Source organism: Equus asinus, chromosome 12 (genome assembly GCF_041296235.1).
Source record: "Equus asinus isolate D_3611 breed Donkey chromosome 12, EquAss-T2T_v2, whole genome shotgun sequence".
Classification (NCBI taxonomy): Eukaryota; Metazoa; Chordata; class Mammalia; order Perissodactyla; family Equidae; genus Equus; species Equus asinus.
In genome coordinates this window covers 56,153,685-56,172,359 of record NC_091801.1, presented here as the reverse complement: position 1 = coordinate 56,172,359, position 18,675 = coordinate 56,153,685, and the positions used below count along the sequence as shown (strand labels likewise).

Genomic DNA, 18,675 nt, shown 5'->3' with positions numbered 1-18,675 from the left:
TTTAAGAGAAACAACTTAGGAGAATTTTAGGACTTTAGAGGAATTGATATAATAGAGAGGAATCTAAAGGTGGGAGTAGTGGTGGCGTGCTAGGGCATAAGGGGGCCAAGCAAGAATGGTGATGAGTGACATGTAGAAGAGAAATAAAAGGAGACAGGAAAACTGACTACTTTCCAGATGTTTTGCTTCTAATTTGATGGGGATGCTATATATCAATAATATCACAGTTGAGTTGTTGGGCTTGTTCAGAAGATGGAAAATTCAGGCTAACCATTTATAAAAGTCCAGACATCCACTCCTCTGGTCTCATTCCAGTCCCTTTGAGTCACATGAGAGAGAGAGAAGAGGAGGAAACAATAAACTAGCTACTTGCAACCTGGCAAAACTTACCATTTTTCCTTCCTCCCTTTTGTCTCCCCCATCCCCCAGACAAAAGCAAAACTCAACCAACCAACTAAAAATCTGACTTTTTATCATCCCTGTTTTGAATATTTGAAAGTTTTTTTAATCTGCTTATGGAAAACTTCACACGGGTTTCCAAGGGTCTGCTGTTTGAATAATTTTGGTGGAGGTGCTCAAACACGTAGGGACATTGATGATGTTAAAGCACACTGTTCTTTCCAGCAGGAGCAGATTGTGATGGGATTCCAGATACAGGTTTAAAAAAACAAAGGACCTTACTTTTATTTTTCAGTTGGGGGTTTTTCAACCATTTATTTTTCCTTTTGTTCAAAACTCTTGTTGAGAAATCAGTCTTAAAATGTCGCTACGGTATTTACTGTTATATAATAGTATTTTAGATTATGTGTTTGTGGTATAAAAAAGAATTTGATAAGATTTTGTGTCTTTGGATGCTGCTTAGATTTGCTTTTAAAAAGCAGCTTCAGTGTTATGTGTGTGTGTGTGTGTATGTTTTGTGTGTGTGTGTGAGAGGAAGATTGGCCCTGAGCTAACGTCTGTTGCCTATCTTCCTCTTTTTGCTTGAGGAAGATTGTCACTGAGCTAGCATCTGTGCCAGTCTTCCTCTATTTTGTCTGTGAGATGCTGCCACAGTGTGGCTTGATGAGCAGTGCCAGGTCCATGCCCAAGATCTGAACCCACGAACCGCAGGCCGCCAAAACGGAGTACGCGAACTTAACCAATACACCAACAGGCCAGCCCCAACTTCAGTGTTATATTTCAAATAGAGTTTGTTGAGTTATATCTTTTGAATGTAAATGGCCTCTTGTGTTTTTGAGAAATAAGAAAGTTTTAGTGATGTGTTCTCCAATTCCTTTGACTCTCACCTTTGTAAACTCCCAGAAAAACCAAACAAAAACAATAGGAAAAACATACACACATACGCACACATGCACACACCCAAGGTATCCAGCAACTGAGAGGAAGAAAGCAGAAATCAATCATATATGAGACAGAGGAAGAGATGAAGGAATGAACATTGGCCTGCTCATGTCCTCTGTGTAGAGCACTGTTTTCACTTGATTCTTTTCTAGGAGATTAATTTTAGTTCTCTTTCTCCTTTAGATACTATTTGGATACCTTTTTGTTTTCTTTGTTTTTAAGCCGAATATTGACCACTTTTCTCTGTTAAATAGATACTTTTTAAAAAGTTCTCTCTGGGTCCCGCCTGGTGGCTCAGCGGTTAAGTTCACGTGTTCCGCTTCAGCAGCCTGGGGTTCGCCGGTTCAGATCCCAGGTGTGGACCTACACACCACTTGTCATGCCATGCTGAGGCAGGCGTCCTACATATAAAGTAGAGGAAGATGGGCACAGATGTTAGCTCAGGGCCAGTCTTCCTCAGCAAAAAGAGGGAGAGTGGTGGAGGATGTTAGCTCAGGACTAATCTTCCTCAAAAAAAACCCAGTTCTTTCTTCAAGGAATGTTATTTGAACTTGCAACCTTTATTTAAAGGCTTTTTTCATTTTTGTATACCTTGTAATAAATAGTATCCAAATTAATTGTTGAATTATCAGAATTCTGTGTATTCCCTTTGTGCTGTGTTCATGTAATATATACATTTTTGTGTATGTGTAATTTTTTTTTTGTAGATTATGTTTAATGAAGAAGTTGGGAATCCTTTTATCATAATTCACAGTATCTCATTGCTGAAAGCTGAAGAACATTCAATAGCTACCCTGCTTCTTCGAATAGAGAAAGAGGAATTGGATATGAAAGGAAGTGGTTTCTATGTTTCTGTGGAGTGGGTCACTCTCAGTAAGAAAAATAAAGGTAAAATATAACAAAATTATGAATCTGTGGTGATTGCCATCGTTTAGTAGATTTTGAATTGCAAAGCTGTTCCCGTAAATGCTGTTTGCTTTGTCTTGGGATTGTGTTATGATTCTACTGCCTGCCACCCAGTGAAATGAATATCTATAGATAGTTTCTCTTCAGGTATGGGTTACAGAAAAAATAATAATATGTTTCCATAATCAATTATGGGTTTTTGTATAAAGGGAGACGTTATTGCATAATTTTTGAAGAATTTGTATGTTTTCAATATATACAAGAATATATCCATATATTCGTGTGTGTGTGTGTGTGTATATACACACACATATGAGAACTTATATATATAATACTAAATGTAAATTAATTATAAATTACAGTGTAATTGAAGTATAGATACCTAGATGGAAGTGAATACCCTTATTTCCTTGAGTTATAACTGTGATTTCTTTTAAATCTACTTGAACTTTATCATTTGTTTCTACTCTCAGGAAAACTTAGTTTTTCTCACCCAGAGTGCTTCCATGTGTAGGAAAGTCCTGACACTTGGTTTGTTTGAAACTGTCTGTCAGACTTCTAACTTGGACATTAAAAATTACTTTTTCATTTATTAATTAGGATTCCTTAATGGTGTGGACTTGCGCTTTCCCAGTGCTTAATTCTTACTGACTCAGCAAGTGGTTTTTTTCTGTAGTTGAGAACTAAGGGAACTTGTTCCCATGATGCCTCTGTTCTTTTTCTCATTTTTTATTGAAGTACTCATTTAACTTATCAGTCTGAAATTACACTGCTACAAAAAGATTTCTTTACCACAGCTGCTAGTTTACAATCTGATAAGACCTATTAGCATTTGTTTCCTAAGAGGGCTTCCCCTTTATTTTAAAATGAACATATATATATGTATATGTGTGTGTTTATGTACCTGTATATATATGCATGTGTGTATATATATTGTGTGTATGTGTGTGTGTATATATATGTATATATATCAAGGTAGTTTATAAATAAGGTGAATATGTTTCCTAGAGTTGTTCTTTGACGTATTTAATGTAATTTGTTTGTTCTTCTTCCCAGTGTTGTGGTTTCATTTCTGGAGGAATACAGCAACTTAAAACTTTAGATTAAGTGTTGGAAAACATTTTCTGTAAAGGTCTAGATGGTAATCATATGATCTATGTCACAGCTGCCCATCTATACCATTGTGTTGCAAAACAGCCATAGACAATACATAAATTAATAAGTATAGCTTTATTCCAGTAATTAGTTATGGACATTGACATTTGAATTTTATTTGATATTTACATGTATTTAAATATTATTATGTTGATTTTTTTAACCATTTAAAAATATAAAATTTGTTCTTAGCTTACAGGCCATGCAAAAATATTCATAAATACAGCCTCGCCTCACAGGCTGTAGTTTGTCAATCCCTGCTTTAAATACTAGAAACTTCAATTTTTTTATTAAGGTACATAATGCAACAACTTACAGGAGAAATCATCATGCACGTTTCTTCTTCTCTTCTCCAAGACACTTGGTTCTGTGACAGATTTAGCTCGGTCCACAATAACTCTCATCAGATTGCCTCAGAACACAGGGACGCTCTGCTCTAGCTCCATCACCTCCATTCCCTTCATCTTTGTTTCCTTACCTCTGCTGGACAGATATATTTAGGCTCGCCTTTCCTTTTCTCTCCCAAAGTTGTAATGATAGGAACATTAATTCCCTCTATGGTTCATTGTATCTTTCATTTTTTCTTCTTAACGTCTCATTTCTTTTTTTCTATTACTAATATAATTGTTACCTTTTTTCTCTCTCTCTTTTTTTTTGTGAGGAAGATTGGCTGTGAGCTAACATCTGTTGCCAATCTCCCTTTTTTTGCTTGAGGAAGATTGTCGCTGAGCTAATATCTGTGCCAGTCTTCCTCTATTTTTCATGTGGGATGCCACCATAGCATGGCTTGACGAACAGTGCTAGGTCTGCGCCTGGTATCCGAACCAGTGAACCCTGGGCCACCAAAGCAGAGTGCACAAACTTAACCACTGTGCCACTGGGCCAACCCCTTTTCCTTCTCTTTTTTAATGAACATAGCAAAGCACTGTTTTTCTAAACTATGTTGAGTGGAACATTTGATAAATTATGTTTTGTGGTCAAGTAAGTTTGAAAAGGTGGGCATATATCATCTCCATTACATATTAAGCATGTTAAAACTTCTGAAATTTTTGAGTAAAAAAGAAAATTTAATCCAGCATTTCCTAATTTATTTACCCATGAAATTCACTTAAAACCCACCTGTTATGTTCTGTCACATATATGCTGGGAAAAGCCACCCTATAAAATGTATAGTGTCTAAGTTTTGGTCTCTAGAGGCAGGTCAGACTCTTTGCCTTGCATGTACCTGTGGAGGAAGTATGGGAGTTTTTAGTTCATTCATGAAATTATAAGTCTATTCTTAAATATGTATGAATTGTGTCAATGTAGGTGAAGATTTAGAGAAAAAACAATGACATGTTTTAAAAGAAACTGTATTATCTATAACTTATATGACACTGAGTTATGATTTTGACTACTCAGTGTGAAGCTTACAAGTACAATCCACTTTAATAGAGTAACAGCATGAGTAAAGGTATGTACTCAACTGAAATGTTTGAGTACTATTTAAAGCAAAAAATAACCTATTTTCGTGGAATAAATTCAGTTAATTTACCAGAAACTTTCAGGATACGGTTGTTTCTTGACAGCAATTTTATATCTTAAATATAAGTATCATTATTTGTTTGCTTACAGTAAGTTTGTAGATCGATCTCTGAATGTGTAAAAATCATTTCTACCATAAACATATTTAATTTTAAGAAAACCCCCTTATGAGTAGCTAGAATGGGCAGAAAAATAGTCCATACCACACTTTTCCCTTGTCCTTGATTTGTGGCTCTTTTCAGAAGATGCCTGTCATATATCTGCTGGGAAAATAGACAGGCTATAGTCAAGGAAAAGGTAGATCCCTCAGAAGTTGGTATTTCAGGTAACTCAGTCACTTTCAAAGTCTGGAACACTGCTGTCCAGTGGAAATTTCTGCAAGGTGGACATGTTTTATATGTGTGCTATTCAAATAGTACAATAGCAGCTAGCCATCGTGGCTATTCAGCATTTGAAATGTGGCTAGTTGGACTGAGGAATTGAATTTGAAATTTTATTTACTTTTAATTGAATAGCCACTGTGACCTGTAGCTACCACAGCGGAAAGCACCATCTAGAGCAAATTTCATGAGACCTAGTGTTTTAAAATACTAGGGATTTATTTGCAGAAAATTAGATTGTAAATTTTTTTATCCTTACAAAAACTCTTGATATTGTGCCTTTTAATAGTACATTTAAAATATTTAACTTTAATTAAAATCAATATACAAGTATTTTCAGAGTATTTTTATAATATAGTGGTGTTTTGATGATATTTGTTCTAAAATACTCTATTTTCTTACAGATAGTAAAAAATATGAAATTATTAAGCGTGATATTCTCCGTGGAAAGTCAGCTCCACATTATGCCGCTATTGAGCCCGATGGGAATGGTCTAATGATTGTCTCCTACAAGTCCTTTGCATTTGTTCAGGCTGGGCAAGATCTTGAAGAAAATAAGGATGAAAACATGTCGGAGAAAATCAAAGGTAATTTTATTTTTAATCCTCATATAGCTCGTGTGTGTTTATGTACATACATTTTTATGTCTGGTTTCTCTTCCCGGTTAGGTTATGGGTTCTACCAGAGCAAGATAGGGGCTTAATTTTTCTTTATTCTCCTTTATATTTCCTAGAATAGTCTTTTGTAAAATGTGTTACCTAAATAGTGTGAACTTGTTTAATTAAATAATTTTGTAATTATCAGAAATGTTTTTAAAAAATCTGTATATTAGCTTACCTGATTAGATGTTTAATAAATACTTATTGAATGAATAAGTAATATCTATTTGTTGTTGGCATTTGAGAAGCTAGCATATTACTATTAAGATATTAATCTTTTAAAATAAACTAAATTCTGTTCATTATAGGTATATACTAATGTACATGTTCTTATCTTTCATACTAAACTAAAAGAAAGTTCCTTGAAGGCAGAATCACTGACTAGTTTTCCCAGTGTCGAATGAGTGAAGGAAGATAATGTTTTAGAATGAAAAGAGTAACGAGGTCTTGCAGAAGAAATTTATATTTATATACAAAGAATACATACTCTTTTAAAGTTGTTCAAGAGAACATCCCTCTGTAATCATTACTGTTCATATTTCTGATGTTTATAGCCAAAGAATAGTGTATTTTACTTAAGAGAGATTTTCACAATATTTAACAATTATACATACTACTGTTTGAATATATCTTTTCGTTACTTAAATGACATAATTATATAAAATAAAAATGTTTCACTACTTTTATGTATTAATAGCTTCCTAAACAATGAATTATTTGAAAAGTATTTGAAAATACTGATGTAATAAATACTTGAAAAATATTTTCCCAGGTTTATCAATATATATCTCTCTCTATGTATATATGTATATATAAGAGTTGTGCTTGGCGACCTTTTGTTTAGCCTTTTAACAACTTGGTTCCCTCATACGTGATGTATTTTTTGTTAGATTATCTCTAAGATTCTTTTCCAAATAAATTCTACTATTCTGTCTTAATTATAATGTCAAACTATCCTAGAGCTTAGCCAGAACAGCTATTCATATCTCTAGACCACCTGTCTTTTAGAACTCTTTTGGTGAGCAGTTGTGAAGGAATGAAAGAACGCCTTAATCTTTGGAACTGTTCCTCCTAGTAGCTAGAATCATGTAGTTCCAAGACAGATTGCAGCCTAGGTGGGACACAGCATGCATTTAAATCACTAACTACCAAGACCAGGTATTGTTTTTCTTGTTGACATCATAAGATTTTGAATTCCTCCTGAATTCATTATTATGTCTGTTCTTCCCTTTTAATGTAAACCTTAAATCCTCTTCATTTTTCTGTGTTCCTTCTAATAAACAGCCCTTCCTTAATTTCTTGTACCCACTTTCTATTGGGAAATTTATTCTATATTTATTTTGTCATAGGATTTTCATAATGATAAAGGAAAAATGTAATTTTTAAAAATTATGGATAGTTAATTATAGCTTGCTTTCTTTTAAACATTCTTCTGAGTATATATACTGGTTTCTTTTTTGGTAAACCTCAAGAAGACTGATATTTTCTGTTGCACATTTGGTATTATCATAATTATATAAATAGAAGTACTTTCTTTGAAAGACCTAAAACATGATCTCTAAAGACATAGAAAGGCACTCAGAGAAACTGACAATTGAAAAAATTATTTAGGTGTTTGTTAGCTTTTAGTGGAGAGAGGATTAAAAAATTCTGGCTTTCCCTTTAGTCTACTCCCATTGCCTTTAATTTATATGAAAAGCACGTGTGATTTTTGCACACTCCTCCCATTCCCATATCTGGCAGAAGTTATCCATTGAGTGATTATTATGTATAAACCTCCTTGATCACTTTTGTGGTAGACAGAAAGATGAATAAAATAAATTACTTGCCTTAAGGAGCTTATAGTTGTCCATCTTTTAAGCTGTAATTCAAACTTTTTCAGTGAGTTTGTATTAAAAGTACTTCTAAAGGCAAAAAAGAGGATCTGAGAGGCTACTTAGAGGAATATGATACAAGTTAGAAATTACCCCAAAGTAACAATTCTATCCTGAAAATTCATCCATATTTTATATTTATTTCTATAATATCATGTTTGTTAAAGTAAATTTTTTTAACATCAAGTAAAAGTGAGCCCTTCAAGAAGATGCACTATATTTATGCTGTATCTTTGGGCATATCTAGTACCCTTCCCCCAGCCCTGGTAGTCTAGTGGTTAAGATTCCATGCTCTCATCACCGTGGCCCAGGTTTGTTTCCCAGTCAGAGAACCACACCACCTGTCTATCTGTTGTCATACCGTGGCAGCTGTGATGCTGAAATCTATGTCACCAGCATTTCAAATACCAGCAGGGTCACCCATGGTGAGGAGGTTTCAGCAGAGCTTCCAGGCTAAGACAGACTGGGAAGTAGGACCTAGACACCTACTTCTGAAAAAAAAGTTGGCCATGAAAACCCTATGAATAGCAGTGGAGCATTGTCTGATATAGTGCTAGAAGGTGAGAGGATGGTGCAAAAAGACCAGACAGGGTTCCGCTCCGCTGTACACAGGGTGACTAGGAGTCGAAATTGACTCGATGGCACTAAAAACAAAGTATCCCCAAAGTTCTTACAGAAAACGGCACAAAAATAAAAGAAAATAACCCACATTTAGTGAGAGTTTATAATATATTTAAGAGCAGGATTGATAATAAATGCTTTATATGTATTAACTTATTTAAATGTCAACAGTCCTGTGAGGTATGTAATACTGTGTTATCTTATTTTATAGATTGGGAAAATGAGGTTCGGAGATAAAGTTACATACTAAAATTAGTAAATGGTTGAGCCAGGATTCAGACCCCAGGACTAGTTAACTCTGGCACACTAGTTCCTAACCACTGTTACATTCCTTAGTGAGTGGATAGATTAAGGGTTATGGATGTCGTTAAGCAAATATTTATTCTTTTTGCATTATAAACCCTATTTTCTTATTTTCACGATTATAGTATGATGGGTCTAAAGGTATTTCTTTAATAGCTGGCTTTTTAGGAGACAGGCCGAGGAGATACAGGAAGAGGTGAAGGGAGGATTCTTTTATTAGTAATTTAGATAAAATATGCTGATCTCTTGAATTTCCTGTGATATTACTTTCATGCAATAAAGATGTGGGTAGAATAATCAATACCTTGTAAGGAAAATATCTCTTTTATTTTTGTGTGGATGTATATCCCACCAAATGATAGTGGTCTCCTGTATCATGAGAGTTATGTTGTTAGGGCAAGTCAAGGCAATGGTGAAAGCTTCAGACAGTGGTTTGGTATTCTTTTGAACTAGGAATCCACTGTGTGTGTGTGTGTGTGTGTAAGGGGAACAAGGAGGAGGAGGAAGAGAGGGGACCTGGAGGCAAGGAGAAAAGGAATGGGGATAAAGGATTGCTATCATTAGTATTTTATGAGTGCTTTTCTCCTGGAGTATTAGGTAAGCCTGGAAGAGGAAAAGGTCGAGTGCGATTGCTGTAGCTCTTTGAGTGAAAATCCCCAAAGAGATCTCTCTGTGTTTGTTTATAATTACTTTTTTGTGAGATCACTAGAAAATATGCTAAGATTCTTTTAGATATGTGTCCTTTTGTATGTTCTAGTCTCTAATTTTGTGTGTTCTCTTCTCTAACTTTTTATTATATGTTGCATTCTTTTCCTAATAGAACCTCTCTATTACTGGCAGCAGACTGAAGAGGATTTGACAGTAACAATACAGCTTCCAGAAGACAGTACTAAGGAGGACATTCAAGTACAGTTTTTGCCTCATCACATCAGCATTGTGCTGAAGGGTCAGAGGTTTCTGGAAGGAAATCTTTATTCATCTGTTGATCAAGAAAGCAGTACATGGATAATTAAAGAGAATAATAGGTATTTTTATAGTTTTATTTATATTTAAAATTCTATTTTTTATTATTTTACTTTTTTCTTTTCTTTTTATCCTTTCCATAGGGGTTACATCAAAGGTGAATACTATAATAGGTCTGTCTGTATTGCTGATTATTTTTCTTAAGATAGATTAAAAATGGAATTACTGTGTCAAAGAGCATAATTGTAGTTAAGATTAAAGATACTAGTATAGTTATTGCTTGCATTATATGGTAGTGTTTTCATTACCAACTCCAGATACATTAATAATAACAATACCGATAATAATAATTAATAGGTGAAATAGTTATTTAATTTGTACTTTTTAAGTTTTTTAATAGAAATAATTTACTTTCTATTAACTTTAACTTGTCGACTAGGTAATTCATTCCCATTATTTAAATGTTGAGATATATAAAAGGGTATACAGTGAGAAGTCCCCCTCCAACCCAGACCCTCCAGTCACCCATCCCTTCACTCCCCACAACCTGTTACTGGTTTCCTTTCAGAGGTATTTTGTGCATATTCAAGCAGCGTATTTTTTTTTAACAAAAAAGTTTTCAACACATACTATACACACTTATACAGCTTGCTTTTGTTGACTTTCAACAATAAATCTTAGAGAGTTTACCATAAAGAATACATCATGTTTTTTTTATCCTTCTTTATGACTTCACAGTATTTTACTCTATCAACTACACAATCCCTTAAAAAATTGGTCCTCTATTGTTGGATGTTTAGATTGTTTCCAATCTTTTGCTATAGTGATAACTTTGTGTGTGTGTGTATATATATATATGTATGTATATTATTTCACATGTGCAAGAATATATATGGAGGATAAATACCTACAAGTGGAATCATTACTATTTCTTTGAAAATTGTAGAGAATAAATATTTTTCTTATATAAATTATTTACATTTCCTTTGTGAATTGTGTGTTCAGGACACAAAAAAACATAAAAGAAATACTTGATAAATTTGACTTCATCAAAACAAAATTCTGTACATCAAAATTGAAAATTTGTCCTCTTTTAAAGACATCATTAAGAAAACAAAGAGGCAAGCCACAGACTGGCAAAAAATATTCCCAGTACTTATATCAAACAAAGGACTTGCGTTCTCAATGTATAAGGAAACCCTACTACAAATTCATAATTAAAAGGCAACCTAATTTTAAAAGTCGTCAAATGGTTTGAGTAGACACGTTACAATAGAAGATCTATGAATGGCTGGTAAGCATATGAAAAAATAATCATCGTTAGTCATTAGGGAAATGTAAATTAAAGACAGTTGCGACACCCATACATGGCTAAAACTAGAAAGATTGACAGTATCAAATGTTGGTGGGGATGTGGAGCACCAGCAACTTGTTCATTGCTGGTAGGAGTGAAAAATGATACGGTCACTTTGGCAAACTGTTCAGCAGTTTATCACGTTAAACATATACCTACTTTGTAACCCAGAAATTCTGTTCTAGATATTTACCCAAGAGAAATGAAAACACGTGTTAATAAATAAAACAAAGCCCCCTCCCCAAATTTGTAAAAGTGTATTCATAGCAACTTTATTCATAAAAGCTAAAAACTAGAAACAATTCAAATGTTCATGGAAAGGTGAATGGATAAACACGTGTGTGTTCATAGAATGGGTTACTGCTCTACAATAAAAAACAATGAACTACTGATAAGCACAACAATATGAACACAAATGTTCATGGAAAGGTGAATGGATAAACACGTGTGTGTTCATAGAATGGGTTACTGCTCTACAATAAAAAACAATGAACTACTGATAAGCACAACAATATGAATGAGTATAGGGGGATTGACTGGAAAAGGGCAAAGGGAACTTTCTGGATTGTTCATGTCTTCATTGGGTTGCATAGCTGTATGCATTTGTCAAACTCTGAATTCTTCACTTAAAATCTGTGAATTTTGTGTGTAAATTACGCCTCAGTAAAAGGAATATGTAAAAAAAAAAAAGGTAAACAAAGGTTGAGTGTCTTTTAAAACTATAATCCTCTGCCCCCACTGCCATGCCTCCTGCAAATCTCTTATCCCAGATACTTCACTCCCCAATCCTTTGGGTTAATAAAACTACTCTTTCCTTATAGATCAAGTCTCAGTAATTGTTGAATTCCATGGTGGGTTAATGAATGAAATTAGGCACTTAATTTTAAAAATGGCCAAATGGGGTCAGAATTGGGTTGAGATTAGATATTTTTGCTCTAAATATGATTCTCAACTGGTAGTGTATGACCCAGGTGAGTCTTTGATATGAGTCTAAATCCTGGACGTCTAAGAAATAGATATCTAGTTCAAAAAATTTTTTAAGCTTTCAAAGCAGATATCGTGAATTCATTTTATTAATGGAGAAATTTGGTGACTTGGTTACATTTTTTAATGTATTATTTTAAAAACTTAATTATTTAAAAAGTTCTTTAAAAAATATGTTCTGTCTCCACACGCTCTGTTTAAACATATCTTATATGTGTGTGAGGGATTTGATGGCATTTATAAATTGGCAAACCAACTGAAATATATTGTTAATATAAGTCATCAAGCAGTAACCCAGCAAAGATCTAGGACGATATCTGGACCTCATGCAAGTAGTTTCAGTATTTAATACATGAGCATAGGCCAGCATTGTTTTTCCATTAAATTTGAGGTGCTTGATTACTATTTTATATTACAAAAGATAATTACAGTGATGTGTAGGTGGTGTCATTGGTTTAAAAGCACATAATTTTCTGTACTTGATTAAATTATTCTTATCTCTCATTTTCAAATAGTTAATGTTCCATCTCACTTTGGAAGGATTTATTAACTAGTCTGTGGTTCATTTTGTATGGGGTTATATGTTCCTTTTTGCTTAGATGGTAGGATATGATACTAGTTTTAAAATGTAGAAATGCAGTTGTGTTAAAAGGGTCGCATTGACTAGGTGTGCAAATTTAATGATGGTTCAGAAGTTGTTTATTACTGCAGTTATATGAACTCTTTTTTTTTTCTTTTGAGGATATTAGCCCTGGGCTAACATCCATTGCCAGTCCTCCTCTTTTTGCTGAGGAATATTGGCTCTGAGCTAACATCCGTGCCCATCTTCCTGTACTTTATATATGGGACACTGGCCACAGCATGGCTTGATAAGTGGTGCATAGGTCTGCACCCGGGAGATGAGCTGGTGAACCCCAGGCAGCCAGTGTGGAGCATGCAAACTTAACTGCTAGGCCACTGAGCCGGCCCTATATGAACTCTTTTTAACTTCTTTAGGAGCAGCTAAGAACAGTATATCTATGTTCTGGTCACTTGGTGAAAGTTCTTTAAGAGTTATTTATATATATTTTTTCAGAGAGGCAGAATAGTGTAGTAGTGAAGAACATGGACTTGGAGCCACACTGTTTTACTAGCTTGTGACGTTGGCAAGTTACTTAACCTATTAGTGCTTTATTTTTCCTTACTTATAAAATGGAAATGAAAATAATACTTAGTTTATTTGGTTGCGGTGAACAAAAAAATGAGTGAAAACATGTAAAGTGCTTAAGTAGCACCTGGCATATGGTAAGCATTAGTAAGTGTAAGTTGCTGTCATGATTATTATCATTATCTTCATCATCATCATCCTTCTCAAGATTAGCTTTCTCCTTAGAAAATGTAACTAAATCTGGACATTATTGATTGTGGTGGTAGTTTTTAATGCTAATGATAGGAACTCATTACAGAGAAAAGATATTATTTTCATAGTCTCTTAAATAAGTAGTTTCTGAAAATTTTTAAGTGCTATAGTTAATTCATGAGGTGGTGATAATAATGGCCTTGAAAAAGAAGAGCTGATAAGTTTGTTTGATTTGATAATTATGATAATAGTTATTATTGTGTTCTTGTCATTGTTCGCTTGCAGTTGTGTTCCTGGGCATGGGTTTGTATGGCACACGTGTACCAAAATGGCACATGGAAAAGGTTGCTTTGCTGTGGAACAGCTACCACCACCCCACTTTTCTCTGTATTATGGCAATGGCTGCTCCCAAAGCAGCTTACTTAAATTTCTCTTCCTGTTCAAAAGGCATATGGACAACTCTCTGTCCTCCTTTGTCCACAGTCTGCCCTCACTCAGCTCTCTCTCCCTTTCCTGCTGCATCAGACCTGAATCTCAAGACTCCTTGATAAGCCCTTTTTGCTGTATTTAGGATTTGAGTTTAATGGGTTAAATGTACAGAATTACTAGATTTTAAGTTGATAGAGACCTCATTAACAGCTTTTTTCCTGTATTACCAAAGTTAATTTTTTTCTAATTCCTACTTTCCTTTTCACTTCTTTAAAATCTGTATTTTAAATTTTGACATTTGTATTGATTTAACCTGCCTAATCTTTTGATTAATAATCATATGTTATGGCTACTAGTTTGTGAAAATAAAGTTAATTGTTGGCTCCACACACAGAGAGGCTCTTTCCAGTTAACTTTATTTGCCCACCCCCATGCCAACCACTACCCTCACCACCACCACTCTCCCCCAGTGGAATATCTCAGAGGTCCATGCTGGTTGTATTTCCATGAAACTAAAGTTGGGTAAGACACACACACCTGGACTACAACAGTACTTTCTGGGTGGTCTTACTCTTTCCAGTCACCCCTCTCATCAAGCTATTTGATATACCATTTCTAGTGGTGCTTTCTTGTTTTTTATGAAATCTAAATTATTTACCCTTGGATTATAGATTTTCCATCATATGCAAAACTAAAATGAACATAATTTTTGGTAAAACATCTTCTGAACACCAGAGGGGTAATTTCTATGGAAGACTCCTCTTTGGTATTTGTTACATAATTTGGTATTTGTTCATTGTTATATATAACAACATTACTTTTCTCATTTAAACTTCTAGCTTGGAGATTTCCTTGATTAAGAAGAATGAAGGACTGACATGGCCAGAACTAGTAGTCGGTGATAAACAAGGGGAATTTCTAAGAGACTCAGCGCAATGTGCTGCAATAGCTGAACGTTTAATGCATTTGACCTCTGAAGAGCTGGTAAGCAATCGCTATAGTAGGGAAACTTCCCAAGGGTCTGGAATTATGTTATGTGAGGATTATGCCGTGTTTTTCAAACATTATTTTGCTTTTCCTAATGTAAAAGACACAGATTAAGTACCACTTACTGGTGTTTGAATACGGCTTAAACTTCTAATATTCATTCCTTACACTATGTGAATACATATATATGTGTGGGCATGTTGTATAGGGTTTTGGGTGTGTGTGTATCTCTCTCTCTCTCTCTCTGTATATGTATATATTCTTCTTTAGAAGAATCCAGTGACCAATGCTGGCAGAGACATTAATTATGATTTTACTGTTTACTTTGCTAATAATCTTATCATCATTAAAATTTTTTTAGGTGATCCTTAGAATATCACAAGGGGTATATATATCTCTCTCTCTCTCTCACATAGTACGGTTATTTTAGATTGACAAAATAATTCATTGTAATGATTACAATAATAATATACTACTCACTCAACTATGAGATTTTTTTGAATATATTCCCACTCTGATAACTTTCAAGATAATATTAAGAATTTGAACAAATATAGCAGTATACCAGAATTTCAATTATATGTTCAGTGACCAAGAATTATACCAGCACATGTGAAATGTCTGACTTATTGCCATCTGGAAATATAGGGATAAGGAAGACTGTAAGAAAAAGTATGTAAACTATAGGGTTAGTTGCATCTGGAGTAGAAAGGAAAGATTAGAATGTCGAAAGTAAATGTCTCTATCAAAAGAAAACATGACTAAAATGGAGAAACCAAGTTTCATGTTTGTCAGCAATAATTGAAAATTTCAGGAATCACTGGAATTCATATGAAGAGTACCAAACTTTCATTTCTTAGTCCTTTTGTTACAATAAACCATGCAGACTGCGTTGCCCTATGTTCATTCATTCAGCAAGTATTTATTGTGATAGGGCTCTGGGAATATAATAGTGATGGTAGTGGGGGCTTGCTTTGAGATTGTAGATAATTGCTGCCAATTGCCTCTTAATCTTGATGATTTCAAGTGAATATTGGTATATATGAGTGAGTTAGTTATGCCTTAACACCAGTATCTTTGTTACATTTTGAAAAAAAAAACTTACAATCTTGTTATCTGCAACTGAGGCATTTTGTGTTTCTCAAATCTTTATACTTTTTCTTGCCTTGCTTCATTGGTTAGAACCTCCAATCTACTGTAAAATAGAAATGGTGAATAGTGAAAGCAGACATCCTTGCCTTATTCATCATCTTTGGAAAAATAATTGAATATTTCACTGTTAAGTATCATAGATTCTTTTTATCTCATTGAGGCAATTTCCTTCTGTTCTCCTGGGATACTGAGAGTTTTTGTCATGAAAGGCTGCAGAATTTTGTCAAATGCATTTTCTTCTTTTGTGGGATAAACCCCACTTGGTCATGATATATTATCCTTTTTACATATTACTGGTTTTGGTTTACTAATGTTGAGGAGTTTTGCATCTGTGTTGGTGAGGAATATTCGTCTGTAGTTTGTTTTGTATTGTTTTGTCTTTTTATTGTCTTTATCCTGCTTTGGTACCTGGATAATGCTGACTTCATAAAATGAGTAGGGACGTATTTCCTTCTTGTTCTATTTCTGGAAGAGATTGTATAGAATTGGCGTTGCTGCTGCTTTCAATTGATAGCATTTGCCAGTGAAATTATCTGGACTGGAGTTTCCTTTTTTGGAAGGTTTTTAACCATGAATGTAATTTCTTAATAGATATAGGATTATTTGGGGCATCTATTTCCATTGATCTTCCTCTCTTTTTTTTTTTTTTTGTCTTGGTTTCCAGTTTCTTTCATTTCTCTTGCTACATTTATTATTTTCTCCCTTTTGCTTACTTTGGATTTATTTTGCTGTTTTTTGAAGGCAAAAGCTCAGATGATTAATTTAATCTTGTACACTACCTTCTAAACACAACTTTAGCTACATCCCCCAAATTTTCAGCCTATCTTAATCCAGTTAGGGATTGATTTGATTTGACGCTGGATTTCAGTTTTTTACATGGCTAATATTTATTCCTTTTTTGTTCTTACTCTTAGGGCAGAACTTTTCATGAATCCAAGCTGAAAGTCTGGGATGTTTACCAGGGCTTCTCCTCCTGTGTGGGCCCTGATCTCTAATGTTTGTCTCCCGGTGCTTTCATAATATGAAAACTCAGCTTTTTAGCCCCTTATCTGCTGCTTTCCACTTAGCTTTTTCAACTCTGCTTGGAAATCAGTAAATGGCTTTAGGAAAGCAGCATAGAGTCTTGGGTTCTCTTCCTCTGCTATTCCCTTTTCTCTGTAATCTTGTCCTGTTGAGTACTGGCTGCTTTGCTAGTCCTCACCTTTTAGTTTTTGCCCTCCTATCTCTAACATACGGGTAATTGAAAGGGGAAGGGAGGTAGGAATGAGGAAGGTGCCTCCGGTTCTACTGGACATATACGATCATGTGCCACATAATGACATATTGATCAGTGAAGATCCACATGTTATAACAGTGGTCCTGAAAGATTAGTACTGTCTAGCCTAGGTGTGTAGTAGGCTATACCATCTAGGTTTGTGTAAGTACACTCTGTGATGTTGACACAACAACGGAATCACGTAACGATGCGTTTCTTAGTACATATCCCTATCATTAAGCGATATATGACTGTATCTTCTTGAGTCACTAACAAAATGGCCCCAGCTGATTGCTGGAATTGCCTTCTTAGCCAGCCAAAGCAACCAGAATTGTTTCCATTGATATTTAGACTGGAGCAGACAACCACAGCTAGGTGGCTCCATATTCTAGCTAGGACATGAACAGATTTGTCGATACAGATCCTCTACAACTGCTAGCCGTTTACTTTCACAAACCGTCTCAGGTCATTTCATTAAGTTCTCAATAACGTGACTGCGTTTTGGCAAACTAGGTGGATGGACATTTTGTCACTTGTTGTGGAATTGTATTTCTGTTGTTTATGTTTGTATGTATATTTTATTGCTAAAGTATTGTGATCCCTTTACTCTATGAGGGATATAAGACCAGACAGTGATTCTTGCATTTAAGTGATGGAACATATTAAAATTATTTTAATGATCCCATTTATCTCCACTTTTAGCTTATTATTAGCTATACCTCTCTGTTATTGTTTGAGTGGGTATTTGCATTTGTGTGTGCTTAGTGGTTGTTTTAGAGTTTACAGTATACATCTTTAACTTATCACCATTTATCTTCAAACAATACTCTATCACTTCACTTATAATGTAAGAATTTTACAATATATTTTTATTCCTCCATCCTGTATATTACTCTTTTCATATATTTATTTCTATGTGTTATAAACTTAATAATACATTATTTTAGCTTAAGTCAGTCAGTTGTCTTTTAAAGGGATTAAAAATATGAGAAAAAAGGAGCCGGCTTGGTGGTGCAGAGGTTAAGTTCTCATGTTTTGCTTTGGCGGCCTGGGCTTCACCGGTTCGGATCCCTGGTGCGGACATGGCACCACTTGGCAAGCCATGTGGTGGTAGGCGTCCCACATAGAAAGTGGAGGAAGATGGGCACAGATGTTAGCTCAGGGCCAGTCTTCCTCGGAAAAAAGAGGAGGATTGGTAGCAGATGTTAGCTCAGGGCTAATCTTCCTCAAAAAAGAAAAAAAAATCTTACATTGACCCACATATTTGTCATTTCCTCTGTTCGACATTTGTTAGTGTCACTTCAGATTTCCATCTGGTGTCATTTTTCTACTGGCTGAAGAACTTCCTTTAGCATTTCTTGTAGTGTAGCTCTGCTGGATAAATTCTCTCAGCTTTTTTTTTTTTTTGAGGAAGACTAGCCCTGAGCTAACTACTGCCAGTCCTCGTCT

General features: G+C 34.7%; 1 protein-coding gene across 1 annotated transcript in view; it reads left to right on the top strand.

Moving 5' to 3' along the window:
- NUDCD1 (NudC domain containing 1) overlaps positions 1 to 18,675 on the top strand; it is a 76,960-nt gene that overhangs the window by 25,175 nt on the left and 33,110 nt on the right. The window contains exons 4-7 of the mRNA XM_014840003.3: positions 2,049 to 2,229; positions 5,711 to 5,893; positions 9,584 to 9,788; positions 14,672 to 14,816. Coding sequence (XP_014695489.3) covers positions 2,049 to 2,229; positions 5,711 to 5,893; positions 9,584 to 9,788; positions 14,672 to 14,816 — 714 coding nt within the window. The remainder of the gene's footprint in view (positions 1 to 2,048; positions 2,230 to 5,710; positions 5,894 to 9,583; positions 9,789 to 14,671; positions 14,817 to 18,675) is intronic.